This window comes from Haliotis rubra, unplaced genomic scaffold, assembly GCF_003918875.1.
Source record: "Haliotis rubra isolate DU_JTF1 unplaced genomic scaffold, ASM391887v1 Scf67, whole genome shotgun sequence".
NCBI classification, from domain to species: domain Eukaryota; kingdom Metazoa; phylum Mollusca; class Gastropoda; order Lepetellida; family Haliotidae; genus Haliotis; species Haliotis rubra.
In genome coordinates, this window is record NW_025767379.1 from 1,518,349 (window position 1) to 1,535,487 (window position 17,139).

The 17,139-nt window shown below is 41.2% G+C and overlaps 2 protein-coding genes across 2 annotated transcripts in view; one reads left to right on the plus strand and one right to left on the minus strand.

Annotated features, from left to right (window-relative positions):
• LOC124257664 (uncharacterized protein C05D11.1-like) overlaps positions 1-8,279 on the plus strand; it is a 55,528-nt gene extending 47,249 nt beyond the window's left edge. The window contains exons 17-24 of the mRNA XM_046691778.1: positions 1,825-2,005; positions 2,291-2,376; positions 3,291-3,445; positions 4,393-4,626; positions 5,279-5,372; positions 5,812-5,972; positions 6,305-6,457; positions 7,408-8,279. Coding sequence (XP_046547734.1) covers positions 1,825-2,005; positions 2,291-2,376; positions 3,291-3,445; positions 4,393-4,626; positions 5,279-5,372; positions 5,812-5,972; positions 6,305-6,457; positions 7,408-7,474 — 1,131 coding nt within the window. The 3' untranslated portion in view covers positions 7,475-8,279. The remainder of the gene's footprint in view (positions 1-1,824; positions 2,006-2,290; positions 2,377-3,290; positions 3,446-4,392; positions 4,627-5,278; positions 5,373-5,811; positions 5,973-6,304; positions 6,458-7,407) is intronic.
• Positions 8,280-10,113: 1,834 nt separating this feature from the next.
• The window catches only part of LOC124257652 (collagen alpha-1(I) chain-like), an 87,748-nt gene continuing 80,722 nt past the window's right edge, over positions 10,114-17,139 (minus strand). Inside the window, exons 55-62 of the mRNA XM_046691762.1 lie at positions 17,058-17,093; positions 16,404-16,439; positions 15,049-15,198; positions 14,306-14,525; positions 13,852-13,964; positions 12,382-12,456; positions 11,778-11,999; positions 10,114-10,985 (exon numbers count right to left, since the gene is read on the minus strand). Coding sequence (XP_046547718.1) covers positions 10,842-10,985; positions 11,778-11,999; positions 12,382-12,456; positions 13,852-13,964; positions 14,306-14,525; positions 15,049-15,198; positions 16,404-16,439; positions 17,058-17,093 — 996 coding nt within the window. The 3' untranslated portion in view covers positions 10,114-10,841. The remainder of the gene's footprint in view (positions 10,986-11,777; positions 12,000-12,381; positions 12,457-13,851; positions 13,965-14,305; positions 14,526-15,048; positions 15,199-16,403; positions 16,440-17,057; positions 17,094-17,139) is intronic.

Genomic DNA, 17,139 nt, shown 5'->3' on the forward strand with positions numbered 1-17,139 from the left:
ACATTGTCTGTGTCAGGTAGAGGAAGACAAGTTGTATGGTGTACATTGTCTGTGTCAGGTAGAGGAAGACAAGTTGTATGGTGTACATTGTCTGTGTCAGGTGGAGGAAGACAAGTTGTATGGTGTACATTGTCTGTGTCAGGTGGAGGAAGACAAGTTGTATGGTGTACATTGTCTGTGTCAGGTGGAGAAAGACAAGTTGTATGGTGTACATTGTCTGTGTCAGGTGGAGGAAGACAAGTTGTATGGTGTACATTGTCTGTGTCAGGTAGAGGAAGACAGGTTGTATGGTGTACATTGTCTGTGTCAGGTGGAGGAAGACAAGTTGTATGGTGTACATTGTCTGTGTCAGGTGGAGGAAGACAAGTTGTATGGTGTACATTGTCTGTGTCAGGTGGAGGAAGACAAGTTGTATGGTGTACATTGTCTGTGTCAGGTAGAGGAAGACAAGTTGTATGGTGTACATTGTCTGTGTCAGGTGGAGGAAGACAAGTACACTGGTACTCCATAGCTGAAGAAGTTGTATGGTGTACATTGTCTGTGTCAGGTGGAGGAAGACAAGTTGTATGGTGTACATTGTCTGTGTCAGGTGGAGGAAGACAAGTTGTATGGTGTACATTGTCTGTGTCAGGTGGAGGAAGACAAGTTGTATGGTGTACATTGTCTGTGTCAGGTAGAGGAAGACAAGTTGTATGGTGTACATTGTCTGTGTCAGGTGGAGGAAGACAAGTTGTATGGTGTACATTGTCTGTGTCAGGTGGAGGAAGACAAGTTGTATGGTGTACATTGTCTGTGTCAGGTGGAGGAAGACAAGTTGTATGGTGTACATTGTCTGTGTCAGGTGGAGGAAGACAAGTACATTGTCTGGTCACTCCATAGCTGAAGAAGTTGTATGGTGTACATTGTCTGTGTCAGGTGGAGGAAGACAAGTTGTATGGTGTACATTGTCTGTGTCAGGTAGAGGAAGACAAGTTGTATGGTGTACATTGTCTGTGTCAGGTAGAGGAAGACAAGTTGTATGGTGTACATTGTCTGTGTCAGGTGGAGAAAGACAGGTTGTATGGTGTACATTGTCTGTGTCAGGTGGAGGAAGACAAGTTGTATGGTGTACATTGTCTGTGTCAGGTGGAGGAAGACAAGTTGTATGGTGTACATTGTCTGTGTCAGGTGGAGGAAGACAAGTTGTATGGTGTACATTGTCTGTGTCAGGTAGAGGAAGACAAGTTGTATGGTGTACATTGTCTGTGTCAGGTGGAGGAAGACAAGTTGTATGGTGTACATTGTCTGTGTCAGGTGGAGGAAGACAAGTTGTATGGTGTACATTGTCTGTGTCAGGTGGAGGAAGACAAGTTGTATGGTGTACATTGTCTGTGTCAGGTGGAGGAAGACAAGTTGTATGGTGTACATTGTCTGTGTCAGGTGGAGGAAGACAAGTACACTGGTACTCCATAGCTGAAGAAGTTGTATGGTGTACATTGTCTGTGTCAGGTGGAGGAAGACAAGTTGTATGGTGTACATTGTCTGTGTCAGGTAGAGGAAGACAAGTTGTATGGTGTACATTGTCTGTGTCAGGTAGAGGAAGACAAGTTGTATGGTGTACATTGTCTGTGTCAGGTGGAGAAAGACAGGTTGTATGGTGTACATTGTCTGTGTCAGGTGGAGGAAGACAAGTTGTATGGTGTACATTGTCTGTGTCAGGTGGAGGAAGACAAGTTGTATGGTGTACATTGTCTGTGTCAGGTGGAGGAAGACAAGTTGTATGGTGTACATTGTCTGTGTCAGGTAGAGGAAGACAAGTTGTATGGTGTACATTGTCTGTGTCAGGTGGAGGAAGACAAGTACACCCAGGGAGTTACATGGCTGAAGGAGCTGCTCTACCAGACTCAGTTTACAGCTGACAGACTGAAGATCATCGTAAACAGGATGACCAATGATATAGCAGCTTACAAGCGCAGTGGCTTCCGAGTAGTACGAACTGTCATCAACGAAGTTCTCTACAAGAAGAGTGAGTCATAATGAAATATAAGTTCTTTTAACAATTAACATAACCTACACTGAAGTTCTTACGCGTAAAGGTCCGAGTTAGAATTCTTCTTCAGCAGGGGCTCAGAGGTGGGTTTAAATTCCCTGCTGACCCCACAGTCTGATTATGTGGAGAGTAAACACAAGGCTATGTCCATTTTGTAGAGAGCTAAAATCACTCTTCGTCATCAACGAGGTAGAGCAAATATTTGTGGACTGGGTGATATTTACTTTGTTGTTGAGCTGGAGCGTCTGTTTGTGTGTGCAGATTGCAACAGTGTGGTGGCCAGCATCATCCGCCAGCAGAACTTCCTCACACAGCTCTCCAAGACCCTGGAGACAGACCCCAACAAGGTAGGGAGGGGTGAGACGGACCCCAACAAGGTAGGGAGGGGTGAGACGGACCCCAACAAGGTAGGGAGGGGTGAGACGGACCCCAACAAGGTAGGGAGGGGTGAGACGGACCCCAACAAGGTAGGGAGGGGTGAGACGGACCCCAACAAGGTAGGGAGGGGTGAGACGGACCCCAACAAGGTAGGGAGGGGTGAGACGGACCCCAACAAGGTAGGGAGGGGTGAGACGGACCCCAACAAGGTAGGAAGGGGTGAGACAGACCCAACAAGGTAGGGAGGGGTGAGACTGACCCAACAATGTAGGGAGGGGTGAGACGGACCCCAACAAGGTAGGGAGGGGTGAGACTGACCCAGCAAGGTAGTGAGACTGGCCCAACAAGGTAGGGAGGGGGTGAGACTGACCACAACAAGGCAGGAAGGGGGTGAGACGGACCCCAACAAGGTAGGGAGAGGTGAGACGGACCCAACAAGGTAGGGAGGGATGACACTGTCCCAACATGGTAGGGATGGGTGAGACAGACCCAACAAGGTAGGGAGGGGGAACACTTTTTATAGCAACTTCTTTATTTCAATAGATGTGATGTTTCGGTGTAGATCCCGACATGGTTATCAAGCCAATGATACACAACATACTGCACAAGGAGAACATATACACGAAGGATATTTGGATTTATACAGTTGACGAGGTTGATGTACATTATGTTGAGGGAGGGGTAAGACTGACTTAATTATTATGTTTTACTTCTTCTATTTAAGATTGGCTTAAACCTGTAAACCTGTTAAGTGAAAGCTTACAAACTCGGATCAGCTGGATGTCATTTTATGTAAATGTGCAGACTCTCTTCACCACTAGTTTCTATGTCCTGACACGATTTGTCTGTAAAACTGTAAAGCTACAATACTGATGTTGTGCAGGTTCTCGAGGACATCGAGAGTCTACGTAAACTCCTCACTATGCCCAGCAACATCCGTATCCACATGTCAGCTGATGTCAAGAAGTTGGCCAAACAGGAACCGCTGTTGCCATGGAAACAGTTTCTTGACAGCAAGGATTGTGGAGATAGCAACAGGTAATGTCCTGTCCAGGTTATGTGGCTGTGAGCTGGTGATAAAGTCTCCATGGTTACGTTTCTAGGTTTGTCTAAAGATCTGCATCAGATTGGGCTCTCCTTTCACATCAATGGACATAATTGGATATAACTGAATACTGTTCAAGGTAGCTTTAAACACTCACTCCCGCTCACACCCCAGCACCTACACTCACACAACATGTACACAAACATTCACACAACATGCATGCAAGCTCACACACAATCACACTTCCCTCACATATACTCACACACACAATCATGCTCTCTATCAAACACTCACACATAAATGGTCTCACATAATCACACAGTCTTTCTCTCACTACCCGTGAAGATCCGGGTTAGAATTGATCTTCAGTAACCCATGCTTGTCATAAGAGGCGACTAACGGGATTGGATGGTCAGGCTCGCTGACTTGGTTGACACATGTCATCAGTTCCTAATTGTGCAGATCGATGCTCATGCTGTTTATCATTGGATTGTCTGGTCCAGACTCTATTATTTACAGACCGCCGCCGTATGGCTGGAATATTGCTGAGTGCGGCGTAAAACTAAACTCACTCACTCACTCTTTCTCTCACACTCTCTCACACGTCTTTGTATGAGATGTTTCCATGGATCAGGCTCAGTGATTGGTTGATTACCTGTAATATCAGACAGTAGATTGTTAGCATGGACCATTACCTGTAATATCAATCACTTGATTGTTGGTGTGAGTTGGTGTTCATTATATCAGTCACTTGATTTGGGCATCCAGACTTCTGTATTTAACTGGAATATTGCTGAGTGTGACACACACATGCACACACACACACTCTCTCTCTCTCTCTCTCTCTCTCTCTCTCTCTCTCTCACACACACACACACACACACACACACACACCACTTCCTAGTGACTGAGATTTTCAGCAGATGTTGACCTGTTGTAGCTGTGTGGAGAGGACAAGTACCTACATCCAGACTTTTGAGGAGAGTCACAAGAAGTGTCTGCTGGTTGGGGTTGGATCTGTCGAGTCAGCGTTCTTCATCCAGGTGGTGCCGTGTGTATCAGACTTCCACCATGCCGACCTGCCAGCCATCATGGTGTTTATACAGTACATGACGCAGCTGGAGGGACCCATGTGGAGGCAGATCCGGGGCCTTGGACTCGCCTACTCCTACAGGTCAGTCATCTTAGACTTTACTATCACCTCATTTCTGAGGGTTTAAGAATCATAATGTGAATATTGTTTGCTTTTATATTATAAATTTGGGTAAAATTACGTTAAATATGCATCTCACTAACATGTAGGTAGAAATGAACAATTCAAGATGTTTATGCTCTAAAATTCCTTGTAGGATTTATGGTAAATCTCAGGTCATATTTTTAACTTCTAGATAAGATTCAACAAAGTGAAAACATTCTGTGGCTAGGAGCGGTGGGGTAGCCTAGTGGTTAAAGCATTCGTTCGTCATGCAAAAAGGCCTGGGTTCGATTCCCCACATGGGTACAATGTGTGAAGCCCATTTCTGGTGTCCCCTGCCGTGATATTGCTGGAATATTGCTAAAAGCGGCGTAAAACCCAACTCACTCACTCACTCACCCACTCACCCACTCACCCACTCACCAAGCGTGAGGAAAGTTAAGCATGCTTAGGTAAAAACAGGACCAAAATAGCTGGTATGGCTTCTTGATGATATCCCATCATAGAGGGAATAACATTACGCTTTGAAACGTGGTGACTGAATTCTACGTGTGTCACAAGGGAGACAATCTGCCAGAGATTGGACACTCCTCACAGAACTAACAGCTCCTGTGTTTCTATTACACTGCAGCATGTACATCAAGCCGGAAACAGGGCTGCTGTACTTTGTGTTGTCCAAGTCCACGCACGTCGTCAACGCCTACAAGGAGGGTCGGGACATTGTGGTCAGTATATCTGGAGTGGGCTTAAAATGAGGCTAACCAGCATACCTGATACATACAATAAATTCCCCCGGAAGAATTCTAAAGTTCTCAATTTAAAGTTTTTCTAATGCTTACGTTATGCAAAGTTGACATTTACTTAGGACTGAAAATGATGGATGGAAATGTTTCAAACTACCAACATTTTTAACAAAAGCATTCTTATAGCAACTTCTAAATGCCATTTAAAAAAGCTACTCACTCTTGGACAACAGTATGCTTTTTCCAAATTTGCTAGCCACAATAACAAAAGGTTTTTGCACACTTCAAACAAATGTTCCTGGAATATGATCATGTCATGCTAAAGGGTGTCAGCACACCGATGGCATGGCTCATGCTAGTGACCAGTGGCGGTCTGACTTGAGAGTTGGTTCACACATGACTTCCCTCCATGCTTCTGCAGATGGGCTACATCAATGGCAGCAATGAGCTGTCAGAGGTGGACCTTGAGTCAGCTCGGAGCAGCCTCATCTTCGAGATCATCGAGCAGGAGAAGACAGTGTCGGACGTGTGTATGGAGTCCATGCTGTCCTACTTCAGACAGGTTGACCATGAGTACAACAAGTGAGTCGACATCAGACTTAGTACAGTATGTATTTGTGTACACTAAGGGGCCTGTTGTAAGCTCTGGTTGAGATGAGAATTCAGTGGTAAGGCTATGTGATTCCACTTGCCGTCGCGCACTGATGATACTGTTCAATGCTTATGTCTCCAGTCACAGGTTTGTCTGGTCTGTGAGCTTGAGTACGCAAAATGAGAATATAGATACAAACATTTTCATATTTACTGATTAAGCAGTATCCTAGCCTGGCTCAGATGGAGATTGAACTGTCAATTGTAAATCCAACATTCTGCTTTTGCAAGAGTCTTAAAAGTGTTCAACTGACATTCTTCAGATCTATGTTGGAGAAGGTTTCCAAGGTAACCATTGCTGACCTCAAGCGAGTGGGGTCACAGTACATCGCCAGTCTGTTTGACCCGAAGAAGTTCCGCTGTGCAGTCTGCGTCAACCCTTCAAAGGTGGATGAGGTTGTCAAAGAATTTAAAGAGTGAGTTTACAAGATCATTGCTTTCTTGTTTAATAAGAGAATGGTTGGACTGATATCTTCATCTCTGAATGATCAAGGAGTTGAGAGTGTGAGAACCAAAAAATATATATACTGCAGAATTTAATGTTTACTACTTTATTTAAACTGCTTTTTGTCACAAGGAAAAGGCACAAGTTTATTTAATATATGTAGCCCTTGGCCAAAATGTTAACTGCTAAGCATCATATAGTAAGACAACCAATGTGATATGTGTAAATACTCCTGACTTCCTTTATAGTGTAATAAATCTCCATTATTAACCATTTAAATTACATGTTGGGGACTGAGCCATTTTGGGGGGCAGTGGGGTAGCCTAGTGGTTAAAGCATTTGCTCGTCACGCCTAAGGCCCAGGTTCGATTCCCCACATGGGTACAATGTGTGAAGCCCATTTCTGGTGTCCCACGCCCTGAAATTGCAGGAATATTGCTAAAAGCTGTGTAAAACTAAACTCACTTGGGGTCTGTGATAATCACTTGTTACATTTTTTGTAGCCTTAACCAGAGAAGGTGGATATTTGAGATTTCTGAGTTTGAGAAAAGTGATATTTTCACTGCAGTGAAATTATTACATTGCTGGAACTACTTCATTAAAATTGTCTGTCCAGTATGTTGTCACACACGATAAATGGCAATGTAAACATATGCTTTTCACCACTTGAATTTGTTCAGCAGGCATGGGCAAACAAGTGTGTTGTCTGTGTGGCTGAACAAAGATGTTATACAATCTTTAGTTTACAGTTTGGAGAATGTGGATTTCAGTTGTCAAGCATTCATGGATTAATTTGTTTCAGTATCATGAGAGTGTCTCGTGAGATAGAATGTATTGTTGTCGAGTAGCATGAAAATATCACGACAGTTAAAATATTCACTATGACTTTAACAGTACCTTGTGTATGTTGTATATTTTCAGGGTGTCTGTGCACTTAACAGTGCTGCCATCTCTAGAAGACAACTTCCTCTGTGAATATGAAGTCTGAGCATGCTCCAAGTTGCATTATGGGAATTTGTGTCCTTGACATTCAAGATCTGTGGAGAGATTGTCTTTCATGTAAATAAGTATCATGTGCATTGGAAAATGCCGAGTGGAATACTGTTGAACTATCATCCACAGTCCTTGGCTTGCATATCACTGAAGGTTACTCGTTTCTTATGATACAGAAATTTCTTGACAGTCAAGCAGAATTATTCCCCATTGTTGAAGGACTCGAACATGTAAGGCAGAAGGACAAACCCAGATAACCAATGATGGGACTTCCCTTCGTGATATCCATCACACATGATGGCAGATTGTGTTGTTTTTTAAGCAGTGTTGACAGTATGTCTCACTGTGAGAGAAATTTAAGTATAGTCCAGTTGTTGAATAAGCTGAAATCAAACAAGTTTAATCAAAGAAGTGTTACTTGTTTAATCCCCAAATTATGATTGTCCAGCTGACAATATTGTTTAGGTATAATGTGTAGCTAGACGTTGTATATGTGGGGTATACAGCTAACATGTAAAACATATTTTCCCTGTGTCATGTTATAACCCACTGGAATAACTAAGAAGTAGAGGAGTTTAAGATATGGTAAACATTATACCTGCTGTTGGTCTCAATGCCTTGACTGAACATGCAGTCATTGACTGATTTTTAGGTGATGTCAGCAGTTTTCAGGAGTTCCTATTAGTGATACAAGATGCAATAAAGAATGCAAAGATATGATCAAGCACTGTAGTCCTCCACGTGCTGTTTTTGTCAAACACCCTCAACTGTTATGCAATTAAACATGTTTATATATTTCATAACTCTGTGTCTGTTATTATATATCAGGTCCTTAGAATCTGTCAACACCACTTGTTCATTCAGCTTATCAGAGACTAATAAAGTTTTTCTAGGTCTTCCTGCTGCAATTGGTTGTGTAGAGTTGTGTCCCTTAGGTGTGCAACAATAAAAACCGAGTTTATATCCCAGATTCACACTGATGGTATTACTAGGTTTATCAACACCATGTATTTCCTCAAAGTCTGAGATCTACATCACTCCAAGCTTTCTTTTTCTCAAAACTTGGTGACTTAACTGAAATACAGTTCAAAACTGTTACACCACAATCACTCTCACTCACTCACTCGCATTTGGTTTATGCCAAGTGTGTCATCATTTGTTTATAGCTTATGCATTTGTTGGCTTACCCCACACTTCAAACAAAATTCTGACGGTGTGATGTCAGTAAACATCAGCGGATTCGCAGGTTGACATCATGAGCACTGATCTGCATAATTTGACGGAATGCATCAACAAGTCAGCAATCCTGACCACAGATCATATCTGTTTCCTTTTTGCACTGTACTCTTCTTATTTAAGACTAATAGTAATGGCTATTTATAAAGCGCCTGTCTCCATGCACTTGTGTATGCTCAAGGTGCTAACACATTATCGCCCCGGATAACCCAAGCTGCCTGTGAGGCACTAGATTGTTAACAGTCATATCATATGACTTATCCCACTTGGTACCCATTGCTGGGTGTATAAGGGCAATTCATTAACGAACTTACCCCGGTACTTTCCTAAGGTGAGACCACGTCACATGTGCTTTGTTGAGCAATTCCCATGTGTTAGTGTTACAACTCATTAAGGTTGGCACTTGTGTTTTTGTATCCTTCTTTCATCTTTTTATGAAATAAGTTTACCGAAGAATATATGATAAAAACACATTTAATCATATTTAATAAGAATTTAAAGTTTAATTTCAATTTCCTTACTATTTAGTATTACATTAATTAAACAAGATATAATCATGTCCATATTGTATTATGTTTCAATCAGTCGCTCCAGTGCAAGCTCTACCATAGAATTGTCACCTGATACTTCTGAACATTCACCCGTGAAGGTCTAGGTTAGAATGAACCTTCAGTAACCCATGCTTGTCGTAAGAGGCGACTAACGTGATCGGGAGGTCAGGCTCGCTGGCTTGGTTGACACATGTCATCTGTTCCCAATTGCGCAGATCGATGCTCATGCTGTTATTCACTGGATTGTCTGGTCCAGACTCGATTATTTACAGACCGCCGCCATATAGCTGGAATATTGCTGAGTGTCGCGTAAAACTAAACTCACTCACTCACTCTGAACATTCAGATACCACTGACTGGCTTTACCTCTGTACCACCTGACCAGTAGGGTTTCCGAGATGGTCACACTATGCTGTTCATACTAAACTTGCTGAATGTTGTGTTAAAGAACAAGCTCAAGTTTGAGATGCATGTTGGTAGGGGTGGCAATTGTTTTCTCGTGCAATTTGCTGTGAAGAGATGCACCCCTTACTTATACAACAATCAGATTATCTTGGGTTTAGATCCAAGATTTTCCCTGATTATGATCCTTGGTTTGTTTGTACCATGCCATGCCTGTTGGTGTCACCAAGGAGCTACAGATACATGTATCTATAACTGATCTAGGTTTATGTACTACTATGTACCTGCATACCCAACTCACACCATGGAGTCACACAATGTCAGAATCTCATGTACCGGTAAATTTCCACCCTGAGGACTCAGTTTGCTTATCAAGAATAAACAGATGGTTGCCTGAAGCTCTTTCACTGATATAAGCTAGAAATATTAACCAAAAAAAACAATGTCCCAAAATTATGTTTATTTCAAGAAATAATTCTACATTTTTGGCAGTGATATGCTGATTCCATGAGAATGACAGTGTTGACACTGTATCTCCTGACAAACTAGCAACATTCTCGACACTGTATCTCCTGACAAACTAGCAACATTCTCGACACTGTAGATCACACTGTCCTAGGCTTCAAACAACTTGGGGATTGCCAGTTGGGCTGCAATTTGTCAACAATGTTCTAAAATTAGAACAACCAGTTTCATTTCAAGTATTTTCCCCTTGATTTTGAAAATTTCGAAAGTCAGGGTTTTTTATAACATTTTCTGTATACAATATCAACTGATCTGATATGGTCCCGTGTTGTGAAAAGTTGTTGAAAGGCTTAAAGGATCCTGTTTTGAATTATGGACAGAACTTTCTAACTACAATGAAGAATTTGACTACCTTGGGTTGTTCAAGGGATATTCTTTGGTATCTGAGATGATTTTATTCCAAATGATAAGAATGAAGCTGACAGCATGCTTGGTACGTTGTAATGTGATATGTGAAGTTACTCCCAGATTCTTAAAGCACTATATTTCAATGATAATACTACAATATGTGTAACGAAATCAATGTTTTGTACTTGCAGAAAGCCCTATTATTTGGACGGAGTAGAAAATGATTGACAAAATATTTATCACAAATTTCTCTTGGCAAGAAATTGCTTTTAGCACTGTGCATAGCCTTGTGCATTTGTGTCAATGAAAGCAGACTGGCCCTGCCTCAAAGCCGAACTTTTGCCATGGGTTTCCATAGTCCATCGGCATGAAACTCACTATCGGCAGGCGGTTCACCTTGCGTGTACGGATAGAGATTACTGTGAAGCCATTCTGTCTTCGGTCCTGCAATACAAAGTCATAGTTTAGTACACTGAGTGATTCACCTTTTGTGAATATCAAAAACCTATAACAGCTAGGGAGCATCAGAATAAAACCTCAGACACTGTTACCCATAAGGGAATTAAACCTTGGCCTTCAGTGCAACAGGTGAACGCTTTAACCACTAGGCTACTTCTTCTTGCAAGTAAAAAGTTTTACCACAGTGTCCTGCACTGTTAATATCATCCCTAAAATTAAGCCAGTCTATTTTGTAATTAAATTTTCATACAATATACTGCTTCAGAAAACTGTCTAAACAAGCAGGAATGCGTGCATTTCAGTTTAGGAATGCTTGCATTTATATTCTAAGGCTATGCACTGGGGTCAGAGTTTCTGTTACTGTTGAGTACTTTCACAGTGTGACTATAGCTAGTAACTTGTTATCATAGTATGACAGGTAGGTCTGTCAATTACTTGGGAAAAACAGTTGTTGGTATAATGCATTATCAAGACAGACCAGGGCCATGGTTTAGGTGCATTTGGATAACAACAAGCTGTTTATCTCATTGTGGGACAGAAATATATGTAGAAGTGCTGATGCAGTGTACATGACATTTCTTGAATTTCTTCATTTAAAGATAACAATAAAAATTAATCCATGGCCAGAAGAAATTATTTATTTATTTAACTTAAACAATGGATGGCTAAACCCAAAATGATCACACTGCACAGCATCCACTCAGTTGCAGGGACCTACATGAAAAGAGTCTTGCATTAAAAAGTTAAAGGTAGGTTAAACCAACAAGGCATACTTACACTGCAACCATCATGTAGAACTTCTATCCACTTCTTCTGTTGATAATCAAATTCATAGTCGTTCTCCCCAAGTAGCGTGAGGGCGTTCTCGAAGCCTTGGTTGGCCTGATCGTACCAGGCGACAGAGCCAGAGCAGAAGAAGGTGAACTGTTGGATGGCCTCCTCACTCAGTAGTCTCAACAGAGACATCTGTATGCGGGAGCCAGGGGTGCCATAGCGGATCTGAAACATGCCATGCAGGAGGTTAATACAAAACAAATTTCATTTCTTGCTTTACTTATTTTCTTACTATCAGCATACAAGAAAACTATAAGATCTGATGATTTAAATTTTATTTAAAGTTCTGACATCTTGTAGCCTACATTTGTATGGATCATGGTGTATTGTAATTCGATATCCAGATTTTGATCCAGATCATTATAGTTAAACAGTGATGTAAATGTGTGTAGGTGACTGCCAATACTGTGTCCTTTCCTATAACACTCACCACTATCTAGACAAACATTCAATGTTCTACACCATAGAGGAGGCTGGAGCTCCTAATGGTTCTCAGTGTTAGTATAGACTGAAACTATCTTGTCCTTCACTGTACTACAGGTTTTACCTTGTGTGCCCCATCCATCTCATGGTACCATTTGTGGGGACTGGCTGGGTCTCTCTCCCAGTACTGCTCAGAACTCTGTAGGACAAAAACATGGCGGCATCAGAAAAGCAGAAACATTATCACAAAACATATAATAGTTGAAGTTCTTGAAAGCCATTTAGAGTTGGATGAACATAAATACATGACACGTTTTATGGGTAATAACTTTTTTTTTATTCTTTACACGACATTTCAGAGCTAATTCTTGCCTCCTTCATCTGATGCTGTGAAAGAGGTGTCATCTCAATGTTCTGACATCACATGTTAGATAAGTTGGTTACACAAGGTACCGCGTCGTGACAAAAGTATTCGCGATTAGGCAAATATGGCCATTCAGCTTTGATTGAAACGTCTCATATTTTGTCTCTTGCTTCGCAAATACTGAACAGATTTTCATGTTTGATACGTCGCTTGTGAGCTTGATATTCGATTAGTGCGCATGTGCAATGACGTCATATGTCGTCTGCTTGGAATGCAGAAATCGTTTGAAACGGAATGGAAAGAAAACTTCTGACATTGTGAAATTATTAGGTGTACCTGAATCAACAATTTGGTATGTTTGGCAAAAATATTTGAATCGTGGTAATGTTGAAAACGGCCGACAAAGTGGTAGCCCGAGAAAAGTGAGTATTCGTAGTGAACATGTTTTGTTGAGGAGTGTCCGCAAGAAGAGATATAACATTCTAAGATAAATTACCCATGATTATAATGTTGGTCAAAATCAACAAGTAATAAGTAGAACAATTCAAAGAGTTTTGCATCGGAATGGTGTTTTTCGTCAGGTTATTAGAAAGCTCCTTGTTGTGAAGGAAGTGAACAGAAGGAAACGACTTCACTGGTGTTTGGAAAGGAGAATTTGGACAGTACAAAATCAGTGGAAACAGGTGATATTCAGTGATGAATCGCAGGTAGTTATTGGTCAGAATGGAAGAGTTTTCATTTGGAGAAGTGTGCATGAAGCCTATCGTCCCGAATGCATGATTCACTCGAAACAGGCCAGGTTATCAGTTATGATCTAGGGTTCCTTAACTTGGTATGGTGTTGGCACCTTGTGTCGTGTTGATGGTAATATTAATGCTGTCAAGTATCGTGAAATACTTGAAGACAACCTCTGGCCCGTTATAGCTCGGCACTTCAACAACAAACCATATCGGTTTCAAGATGACAATGCCCCAGTTATACACTGTATCGACACAGTAGTCCTCTGACATTGGACAAAGTACCACTACTCCTCTATCATTACACAATCGATATAGCAAAGTATCACTAGTCCTCTGTTACACATGGTAGCAGTTGTCCTCTGTTATTACACACAGTATCAAAGGTCCTCTATCATTACAGAAAGGATCCAGAGTCCAATGTTGGTACACTAAGTATTAGTATTCCTTTCTTGTTACACAGCATATGTTGGAGAAATAAAAGGGTATTTACCATCTTGGTGCGAGATGTTGGGTAGATACAGGTTTCTCCTTTGGATGTGAGGTTGCACCACACTTGAAGGGCGTCATCTACAGATCCCAGGTTGGGATCAATCCAGTACCAACCTGGAAAACAACATGGATCACCATGAATCCTAACTAGAAGTTTTGATTAGTGCCCAGGGCTGTGGAAACTAATTGTCTCTGGCTATATACATAGAGACTCACATGAGTTCAATATCCTTCAGTGTGACTAGACACCATGTACCTGTATCCCCCCATCTGATCAGAGGAGTGGTGGGGTAGCCTCGTAGTTATTGCTGGAATATTGCTAAAAGCAGCGTAAAACAAAACTCGCTCACTCACTCATCTGATCAGACATCATGGCACATCCTCATTAGACAACATATCTCAAAATAATGGGTGATAGAACTTAAGTGAGATAATTGGTTGTAAATGTTGCCTACCATTCTTGAAGTTAGGATGTCCAAGCATAATTTCCCTACAGGAAGTGGCTGGGTTTTCGCGTGTTCCCCGTGGGTACTTGATATTGTGTACCTCCTCCTGAAGACCATCGATGTGCTTGAAGACGATAGACACAAGCTCTTTCATCACATGCTTCATCTTGATCTCGTCAGTTGGTGCCTTGATGTCCGTATGCTTCTTCTGGAGACGGTTAAATGCTGACTGGAATAGACAAGGTTACTTTTTCATGGCTGACTTGTTCAAGTGAGTTAGGTGGCTGCTTTCAGTGCTGCTTTCAACAGTGCTTTTAGTAATCTACTAACCTTTCAGCTTAATGTGGGATGAAAACTAGAAGAGGCACAGGGTATAAACATATACCACCTTGATGAAACCTAATAGCATGGGTATAAAGCTGACAGAACTAGAAATATGTTCAGGGGATTTGAACACACAATTATAGGCACAGCAAATTGAAACATTTACACAACTGAGCCATCTGTGTGACTGAGTTTTTCCATTCCCAAGATGTATTCATTATGTATACACTTCGAACAAGACATGTTCCTAACCTCTTGTTCCTGAAATTGAAATTGTACATCTCTCCATTTTCAACAATCGACAAAAATATATACTCTCATGAGTTATTACTGCCAGCATCACCATCTTTGGCATCAGTTGTCATTATCAACACTGGTCATGTCATAAACTCTATGGACATCAACTGTACGGAAGTCCATGTACCAACCTGCACATCATTCTGGATGTCCATGTCATCCACAGATCGTCGCCTCCTCCTCCTCCTTCTCCTCCTGCGTTTGGAAGGCTGTGGGGGGACCATGTCCGCCAGGGGCAGGGAACCAGCATCACCAGGGGGACCGGGGGGTCCTGGGGGTCCCTACAACAGTGAGTGAGTGAGTGAGTGCGTGAATAGGGTTCAGGCCCTTTCCTGTTGTTGAGTTGGGTTGGGCTTTACGTCACATCGGCATTATTCTGGCCATATAGTGACCAGAACAAGTCTGCATTAGTAAACATTGTAAGTATAGAGTCAAAATGAGTTTTATTTCAAAAACATGTAATTTTCTGAATAAAATTGATATTGTTATACTTATCCTGACTCATGCTTATTTGTCATAGCACTAAATTTAAAGGCAGTCAATTTGTTAGTCACATTACAAAGTTACAATTTATGATACAGATCAACTTCCCTATCTAGCACCTATATGGGCAACACAGTCACAGATAGATATTAAGTTTGTGTTGATAGTCAGATTTTTGTTTATTATCTCATGGGCACTTTGTTGTGTATTACATTATAAGCACTTTCTTGAGTATTTCATGGGGAAATACTTGTGTATTACCTCATGGGCAGATATTGGTGTATTCATCCACTGGGAGGTACTAGTGAATAAACTCAGAGGCACATATAAGATCTAAATTACAATGGGGGTCCCAGACACTTAAATATCATCATTAATACTGTGTTGTAATCATGTTTTCATTCAGTTACTGTTACTGTAACGGTATTGTGTATCATGATCATCACATTGTTACAGTAATAAAATTGCAAATGATACCATAACCCGGCTAGTAGCAGACTCAGTGATAACTTATTGTTACTTGACCAAAATTTTTACAAAGCGTATTGGGACTTTTTCTGCGTCCCTTTGGAAGGGCTTATAAATTTTGTTGCATCTGTTGTCAATTTGTATGTGTATAGGACGCATGGAGCACGGTGGTGTAGTGGTTAGCTTGCTGGCCTCTCACACCAAAGGCCCGGGTTCGAATCCCGGTGGAGACACCAAAATTTGTGACCTGGGTCTCATACTGTGTTGTGTCCCTGGGCAAGGCACTTCGTCCACATTGCACTCAGTCCACCCAGCTGTTCAAAATGGGTACCTGAGAAGCGGATGTACGGACCTATACAGTCGCGCTTAGCGCTTAGTAGCAGCTTTGAAAGTACAATTCCGTCAGGGTAATAATGTAACGCCAGTGAGCAGCATCGTGTTGGATTCTAGGCGCAAAAATTAGCATTACATTACATTACATTACGCAGAAATTCGCGTCCCACTAATCCCTGTAGAATGCATTATTACTACTCACCAGTCCTCCAACATCTCCTTTCGGTCCGGTCATACCCTGAACACACAGACATTATACATTACAACTGGTCATAAACAATTGTAAACAACATACATAACATCTTGATTCTAAAATACACAATCAATATATCTTTTGGTACTGTGTAGCGATCATTCCACCATGATGGTGTGACCTAAACTTTGTTTTTCATTCATTAATAGCAGTACTAAGAATATTTCATTCATCACCATCCTTAAAATTCAGGACAATTAAGGCCAGACCAATTATATTTCTTGTTTTACTGATCCGCCAGTCATATTTTTTCAAGAATAAGAATTTTTTTTTATTAATTTTCCCCACTCAAAAAAAAATCTAATATTTTTATTGACCAAAAATGTAAACTCACACGAAAATTAATTTTAGATGCCCCATATGCACATCATAAACTGCCAAAAGTAAAATATGTTTAGTATTTAAAAAGAATATTTCTTTGACTGGTGATTCATTTTTTTCCCTCCTGCTTTTATAATGTCTGAGGACAAAAATCCATAAAAACAAGATATAAAATTGGTCAGGCCTAATTTCAATAAACAAACTGATTAGAAAAAGCCTTAAGAACAGATTAGTATTGAATGAATCATGAGAAAATGATGCTAATAAACAGTTAATACTCACAGCTTCTCCTTTAGGGCCAGGGGGCCCAGTTGGACCCTGTAATGGAGGAAAATATATCACTAAGTACACACATCAGTTGTCC